The sequence below is a fragment of the Myotis lucifugus genome, unplaced genomic scaffold (genome assembly GCF_000147115.1).
Source record: "Myotis lucifugus unplaced genomic scaffold, Myoluc2.0 scaffold_15, whole genome shotgun sequence".
Taxonomy (NCBI): domain Eukaryota; kingdom Metazoa; phylum Chordata; class Mammalia; order Chiroptera; family Vespertilionidae; genus Myotis; species Myotis lucifugus.
In genome coordinates, this window is record NW_005871063.1 from 1,807,782 (window position 1) to 1,816,821 (window position 9,040).

Genomic DNA, 9,040 nt, shown 5'->3' on the forward strand with positions numbered 1-9,040 from the left:
CGATGAGAGAGAAACATCGATCAGCTGCCTCCTGCACACTCCCCACTGGGGATGTGCCCACAACCAAGGTACATGCCCTTGACCGGAATCGAACCTGGGACCCTTGAGTCCGCAGGCCGACGCTCTATCCACTGAACCAAACCAGTTAGGGCTTAAGCTTTTTATTAAATGATTTTTAAGTATTGTTGGCATTTTTGACATGTTTATAGTGAGCTATGCAATAATTTTACAACTTGGTACCAGTGAAGCTAATTGCAAAATTAGGTATTTTTCTTGAAAGAGTAAAACAGCTAACTTGCAACAAGAATTTAGTAAATTCCAAAAGAGGTGAGCCACTTCTTTTGATTATTAGTAGAAATGACTAGAAATGTTGACTGTATTGTAGACATGGTTGTAATCCATGGTAGATTATAAAAGTTTAAATTCTGTTTAAAAATATTGATGAGTTAGCATACCTAAATATTCTATTTGCAATTACTACTTTATATAAGTATTTTTTTCCTTGGATGGCCACAGGAAATATCTCTTTAATTTATCCTCACTTTCCTTTGTTATTATGAAGTTCTTAAAACACCATAATTTTCTGTGTTTTTTTGTTTGTTTGTTTGTTTTTGAGAGATAATCATTCCATTTTTCTTAAAGACTGGGACAGGGAGAAATTACTTGAAGCTTGGATGTCCAACCCAGAGAATTGCTGCCAACGATCAGGTGTGCAAATGCCAACTCCACCACCAAGTGGGTGTAATGCCTGGGACACGCTCCCTTCTCCAAGAACTCCAAGGACTACACGCTCTTCCGTCACCTCTCCAGATGAAATAAGTTTGTCTCCTGGGGATCTGGACACCAGTTTGGTATGGATTGGTATTCAGTGTACTTCCCATAGTTTTGTGTTTACCTTTTTAATTGTTTCATAGACCCTCTATCATGTTCTGGTCATTGAATCCTATACCTTTCTTAAAGGGTTCCATTATTTCACAATGTGGTAAATATTTTTTATCACAGAATATTTTTTTGATCTCTGAATTACAGACTGAAAAATAAAGGTTTTCTTTACTCATTTCAAAACAAAAAACATAGAAGAGTGTAGGAAAACCACCTACTATATTTCCACTTAAAAACTCCAGTTGCTTAAAGTTTTTAAACACACCATACTGAAATATTAAAAGTTGAGATTGTGATAGGCACTTTACACCAAAAATATGAAAACATATTTTATATTTTCTTCAAAACATTTATACTACATTGATAATTATGTGTTTGTTTTAGTAAAGCTTTTGTAGTTTGTTATCTAGATAAACTTCCATAAAAATGTTACTGAGAAACAGTACTGCCTGTGTCTGCATTTTTCACTGGCATAACATTCGTATACTGTTATAGGAAATTTTAAAGTTTCTTGAATGAGTCAGCCCTCAAAATTTGTGATAAATGAAAGTATTCCAGGTTTTATCTAGGCCTTCTTAGAAAACAGAATTCTACTTCTATAATTTACATCTGTAACATTATAATGTTTGTTTCTAATAAGTCATTGTTTAGAAAATACATAGTTTTATAGCAGAGTTCCTTGGGTAGAAATCCTTGACTTGCTACTCTGAATATCCTGAGTTGCTATATTGAAAAAACAGTTACTCTGTTTTTGTAGATTTTCTGGGGTGAATATAGGGTAAAAGACATGATATTGAAGTAGTTATTTTGAAATGGACAATTTGATCTTGACCTGAATAGATTGTAATGATTTTTTTCTTGTACTTCCTTTTCCAAATGTGTGTAGTCACTGATTAATTTAATATATAAATTTGGAGTGTAAGAGTAAATCTCACAATCATTTATAATGAGGTAAGCGTATTTGTTATTCAATCAAAGGTAGGCACACTAATTTTAACTTACCTTATAATTTTGAAACACTTAACTTTTTATAATAACTGTATTAGTATTTTTGCCTTAAACTAATGGACAGATGAATGTATTGCACTCTTTTCAACATATGACTTTGTTTAAATCATTGCTCTTCTTCATCTCCAGTGTGACATTTGTATGTGCAGTATTTCTGTATTTGAAGACCCGGTGGATATGCCCTGTGGACATGATTTCTGTAGAGGATGTTGGGAGTCGTGAGTATGCATTATATTTCTTACTGCATGATAGCACTCTGATTTGACAAAAAAAATTGTTTGCTTTTAATATTTAATTATATGGATTATTTTATTGGTTACAGAGTTATTGCACTTCACTACTAAGGAAGAATTTTATTTTCCTTATTTTAACATTTTTCCATCTATTACTTTTGTGAAATTATTTAATTTAGCAATTAGTGTTATTTTTAGCTTAATGTAAGGTACTTTAGGGGACAGAGCAGGTATATGTAAATGCGTTTTCTTAGTATTTTAATTTATATTACATCTCATGTACATCTCAAGCCTACACCTGAATATCAACAATTTCTTATATCCCAAGAATTTTTAAGCATCTATTTTTATGCTTTCTCTGAATTTTTGTAACGAGCAAATAACCTTGAAAATCTATAAGAATATGGATGTTTAAAATTCCTTTTTAATAAATTCAAAGTTAAATGCTTCTGCTAGGCATGGTTGGGTATATATTACTAGTGGAAAACTTATTTTGCTTCTCACGTTTATTCTTCTTCCTATTAACTTGCCAAGATTTATACTTTGCCACATCCATTAACTTTGCTCTAATGAGGTTTATAAACAAAATGAAGATCAATATAATGAGTAGTACAATACCATGTTTTCTCTGGAGACACATAAATATGCTGGTTGATGACCTAAATGAAGCATGTCATTATTTAAGGAAATATTAAAAATCAGAAGTTTTCAAACTGCTCCTTTTCATGGAGTGCTGGGTACCAAGTTTAGGGAGCTGGGGAAATACCATGTTGGGTAAGAAAGCCAAGAATATGAGCAAATACTTATTGGGGTATAATTGACATGTAATAAACCACATATTTAAAATAAATAATATTGTTAGCCTTGGCATGTGTGTGTATCCATGAAACCATTACCACAATCAAGATAATGAATATATCCATCACCCCCAAAACTTACCTCATTTCTCCTTGAAATCCCTCCTGCCTTTCTCTTTTTGCCTCCTTATCCTCCCACCACCACCCCCTCCCTCCAATCTGTAGGTAACACTGATCTTATTTCTGTCACTCTGGTTTCATTTTGAGTCATTTTCTTATCTGTTTTCCAAACCAGAGTATGAAGCAAGATTTCGTTTAGAGGAGGAAAAAATACTGCTTAAAAGAAAGTCAGAATTAATAAGGCTATCAAGTTGTTTATTTTAAAACGTAGGCTAAACTCTACTCAGAGTCTAATTACGTAGGATCAAATCAGTACAGTTGATGCAGGTAAACTAATTGGCAAGGGTCAGAGCTCACATTCCAAAGTATTGTATTGTATTAGGAAGTATTATCTGGGTTCTACCAGGTTTGCTACTGTTGACCTTGGTTTCTATGTGAAAACTGAAACCTCTCCTCTTCCCAGGGATTTACTTGATATTTTTTCAACTTCCTCAGCCTGTCTTAGCTAACTCCTATCACAGGAACCATTTTCTATACTCACCACAGACTAGCCTTGAGAAGTTTATGGTAAGATTTAAATTTGAAAGATCGAATTATTGTTTTCTATGGTACCTTATTAGCCTACCTAGGATTCTCCTATGCACTCCTGCCAGGTAGTTCTTGTCAAATCAAGCACCAGTAAAACAGGTTTCAGGTTGGGTGATTAATATGTTAATAAAGTCATTTTTAAATTAACTGCAGCCTTTTCATATTTTGTAGGCATATAAAAAAGAAATGCCTCTGTCCAAAAATCAAGGAAAAAAATGTTAAAGTCCTTAGATAGTTTGAAAACCTCTCAATTTATTTTATGCTTCCCTACCTCCTTAACAGTCTAGCCAGATGCTTTGAAGCACCTATGCCAAGAGCTTAAATGAAAGGGAAATTAGTATTACCCACCCTAGAATATCATTCCTGCTACTTATTGTTGATTTAGTTAACTGGTAACCTCCCTGTGCCTCAGTTTTGTAATCTGTAAAATGGTGATAATAGTAAGGACTTCATAAATTATTGTCAGTTTATTGTTAAATGGCTTAATATATATAAAACTAGAGGCCTGGTGCACGAAAATTTGTGCACTTGGGGGGGTCCCTCAGCCCGGCCTACCCCCTCTCATAGTCTGGGAGCCCTCAGGGGATGTCCAGGGGGAGCAGGCCTAAGCCCCAGTCTAGCCTCCCTCTGTGGGAGGCGACTGGGCTGATCAGGAGAAGGTGCCACCCCCATCACCCTGCTGCTGCTACCACTGCCAGCTGCAGCGGCTGTGAGGCCTGAGCCCTGGGCCTCGCAGCCACCGGAGCTCATGGCTGCCTGAGTCCATGGCTGGCGTGTGCCCCAGGCCTCGCAGCCGCTGTGGCTTTGTCTGGATGGATGTCTGGAAGACATCTGCCCTAATTAGCATATTACCCTTTTATTAGTTTAGATGCTTAGAACAGGGCCACTCAATAAATGTTACTTATCATTTTCCTAAGTTTGGTAATAAGCAGAGAAATATAATCTGTGAAGCTGATGTATAAGTAAAGTTTGCCTCAGATTTCTTTCTTTAACATTTCATCAGCTTCATGTTCTGCTTACAAATGTAGTGGAAAATTGTATTTTGATGAGGATTAACAGCATGGCTCTCAGATAAATGATCCTGTCTTCTGTCATTATGATCCCCAGAGATAATTAAACTGGTTCTAATGCATCAGAATACATGCAATTTAAAACATCATATAGTACTGTATCTAAGTAAGCTATGCACTCTAACCAGAGTAATATAGCCACATGCCGCATAACTACGTTTTGATCAGTGAAGAACCACATGTATGAAGGTGGTCCCATAAAATTATAATGAATTATTAGAAAAAAGTTTGTTTGCAATGTTGAAAGGAATAGCTGGACCCAACTACAATGCCAAATTTACTGCTGGCTCTGGGTGATTTAAATAGATGAGGAGGCTCAGCATGCTGTCCACTGCTGTGTCCACACATGTGTGCAGTTGCACATCACACACAAAAATACTCATTTCCCTTCCCTCCATTTCTCTTTCTCTCTTTCCTCCCAGTCCTTTTCCTCCCTCTACTCCTCTCTTCTTCTCCCTTTTGTTATTTCTCATCTCAAGCTTTATCTCTCTGGGTTTCTTTGTATCTCCACTCTCACTTTCCCCTTCTCTTCCTTCTCCACCCCTCACCCCTCCTACCTCCTGATATCCATTCTCCAAAGGTACCTCCCTCCATAGCCCTCCCAATATCCCCCAATGCATGCACACACAGGTGCACAACTTTATCTTTTATACCGTATTTTTAATGCACCTTTCTATTTTTAGATATATAAATATGTACCATTGTGTTGCAATTGCCTGTAGTATACAGTGCAGTAACATTCTGAAGCCTAGGAGCAGTAGACTATATACCATATAACCTAGGTGTGTAGTAGGCTATACAATCTAGGTTTGTGTAAGTGCACTCTATGATGTTCTCACAAGGGTGAAATCACCTAATGATGCATTTCTCAGACTGTATGTCCCCTTGTTAAGTTACATATGACTGTATAAGATAAATTATATCCAACTTTCCAGGGAACCTATTCATAACTAAAATGAAGAAATTCCTGTTATGTGAAAAGGGAACTCTGCAATTAGCACTTCTCTAACTTTTAGTTTCAAGATCCCTTTAGACTCTTAGAAATTCTTGAGGAGTCCAAAGAGCTTCTGTTTATATGGGTGATATCTATCATCTATATACTATATTAAAAATTAACACTGAAAAAATTAAGATTTGTTTATTCACTTTGATAATAAACGCATTGTATGTTAACATAATGTTTACTATGAACAATAACTACCTCCATTAATAAATTAGAAGAGTGGTATGTTTTGCTTTTTTGCAAATTCTCTTATCTACTTATGCATTCAGTATGTTATAATTTATTGTTTTGGTCAATGTATATAAAGAAAATCTGTCCTCACACATGTGTAGATGGAAAAGAGGTATATTCAGATAGGTTTGGATATTCTTTTGATATACATCAAAACTCAATAAATAGTATTTTCTTAATGGTTAATTGCAGTGTAAAATCTAAAACCATACTAACGGACTTTTTTTACTCTTACATTAAAATCCCTGGGTCTGTGTTGCACTTTTAATAGCTCTTTTACTCCTGTCTGGTTTTTTAACATCAGGTTGAAAATATTGGTTCACTGGATTGTTTAGATCTTCCCATGTTAACATATTTCACTACACACAAATATAGTAAAAATTCACATTAATTAATATCATTACCAGTCTCATCAGGAAAGTTTCTGATACTGGGAAGCTGTCAAACAGATAAGAATCTTTTAAAATTCTAAGTTTTATCTGAAGGCTTGAATTTTGTCATTGGCAATAAATACCCCCAACTTTTTTCCTTGACATGCCAGGTTTATTTCATTCATTTTCAAAAGTAGTCTACCTTTTAACCAAGTCTGAATAATCATTGTTTGCAGTCACTCTTTGAAAAAAAAAGGTGTTCCATGATAAAAGCAAGTGAGGCTGCTTGTATTTGAACAAGAGCCTGTGCGTTTTCCTTGAGATAACCATCATGCTTTGTTTAGTGTGCAGCAGTTCATTGTATTGTACTTACTTCCCATTTCATTAATACTTGATCAATAATTAATAATTTTTATTACTCCGTCAAGGGTATTCTTAAATGAAACTGGCATTTGTTTTTTTTTTAACTTTGAATATAGAGTAATGAAGAATGCAGTCTACTAGTATAATTTTAGGGCCACTGCCATGATTCATGCTAAAGCACCAGCAGTTTTAACCAAAAAAACAAATGAAGGCTTAATATTTTGAAAATAGTTTTGACCTCATAAACCCCCTGGGAAGTCTCAGGAACCCTCATAGGTCTACATATCACACTTAGAGAATGGCTGCTCTATAGCATTTCCCCTGAATTCTTTATCCATCCTTCTGCCAAATTATTTTTCTTGACACAGTAATACAAATAATTTTTAACTGGTAACTAATTTGAAGAATGTTCTCCTATTGAAATATATCAGACTTTTATGGAGCCTGTGTAGTTTTAAAACATTGAAAAAGGGGGAGATTTTAAAGATGCTGAATTAAAATGCCTATGGGATATTTGAACAAAAATGTGTGTAATCAAGATCTATAATTAAGGGAGATATGGGTTTTAAATTTCATTAGCATGTAGGTGGTAGTTTATGATAGGGGTATTTATTTATTTAATATATATTATTGATATTTTACAGCGAGGAAGGGAGAGGGATAAGAGTTAGAAACATCGATGAGAGAGGAACATCGATCAGCTGCCTCCTGCATACCCCCCACTGGGGATATGCCCGCAACCAAGGTACATGCCCTTGACTGGAATCAAACCCGGGACCCTTTGGTCCACAGGCCGATGCTCTATCCACTGAGCCAAACTGGTCAGGGCTATGATAGGGGTATTTAGATCATCCAGGAAGATTGTATGGAATTGGGAAGGGAAGAGTTTGGTGTGAAAATCTTAGGGAGCAGTAAAATATAAGTGAACAGGAGAGTAAAATGCACTAGTGAAAAAGATGGACAAGAAGCAGCTAAAAGTAAGAAGAATGCTAAGAAAATGTTAAAAAGTTCTGGGAGCCAGAGAGAATCTGAAAGAAAGAACTGTTAACAGTGTCTAATGCTCTAGAGAAAGTGAAAGCAAATAAAAACTCATAAGTCTTGAGTAGATTGAGCTAATGAGTAATCTTATTGGCCATGTTGTGACCGGCCACTCAATGAAAAGGTGATAGAAGCTAGAGTGTTACAGGCTTAGAACTGAATATGGACTTGAGGAAGGAATGGCAAGTCATTATAAAGTATTTTGCCAAGCAACTTTGATAGGAAAGCAAAGTAGAACTAAAAAAAGAGTCATTTGGCTGAGAAAGGTTTTAAGGATGGGGAAAACTTGAGTATGCTGTTGTGCCAAGGGTAAGAGGTGGAACAAAGGGAGCAGATGTGATGAGTCTTATTAGTAAGCTTGATACTTTAAGTGCAGTGGAATGAAGAGACAGAGAACTAAAGGGAAAATAGACTCTAGGCCAGCGGTTCTCAACCTGTGGGTCGCGACCCCTTTGGTGGTCGAACGACCCTTTCACAGGGGTCGCCTAAGACCATCCTGCATATCAGATATTTACATTACAAGTCATAATAGTAGCAACATTACAATTACGAAGTAGCAATGAAAATAATTTTATGGTTGGGTCACAACATGAGGAACTGTATTTAAAGGGCCAGAAGGTTGAGAACCACTGCTCTAGGCAGTGGAATAATGAGCTATTGATGATGATGACTAGAAAATGATGATTTAATTTCCTGTTTTCCATTTATTTTCTCTAGGTTTAAATGTTAAATATACACTTCAAAAATTTTTTCTTTCTGTAGGGCAACATTAATAATAATAACAATAAACCTGTGCTAAAATTTATAAATTCTTATTCTGTACAAGGCACCATGAAAATATTTTACATACATTATATCTTATAACCTGTATAACAACCCTGAGAAGTGTATATTATTATCTCCATTTTATAGATAATAAAACTGAAGATTATATAACTTGTTAGTGGTAGGCCTGGAATTCTCTTAATTCAAAATCCTGTTCTTAACCACTTAATTCACCTTGTGCTAGATTCCTGCCACTTTCCAGGGTGCCTTTTCCCTACTATCTCAACTAGTGTGACTGGAATAGGAAATGAAAGCCATTTTAATATTTGTCCAGATGAAATATAAGCAGAAAACCTATTCTTCAAAAAAAAAGCTTCTGCACAGCAAAAGAAACCATCAACAAAGCAACAAGAAAGACCACTCCACGGGAGATGCACATTTGCCAATGTTATCTATATAATAAAGAGCTAATATGCAAATGGTTGTGACGCCATAACAACCGATCAGCAGGAGGCTGTGTGCACAGCAGGAGAGGATGGCGGGAACTTGCAGCGTCAGAGACTTGCGTGAG

At 35.7% G+C, this 9,040-nt stretch overlaps 1 protein-coding gene across 1 annotated transcript in view; it reads left to right on the forward strand.

Moving 5' to 3' along the window:
* The window catches only part of ANKIB1 (ankyrin repeat and IBR domain containing 1), a 121,054-nt gene that overhangs the window by 70,854 nt on the left and 41,160 nt on the right, over positions 1-9,040 (forward strand). The window contains exons 6-7 of the mRNA XM_023750785.1: positions 643-851; positions 2,020-2,108. Coding sequence (XP_023606553.1) covers positions 643-851; positions 2,020-2,108 — 298 coding nt within the window. The remainder of the gene's footprint in view (positions 1-642; positions 852-2,019; positions 2,109-9,040) is intronic.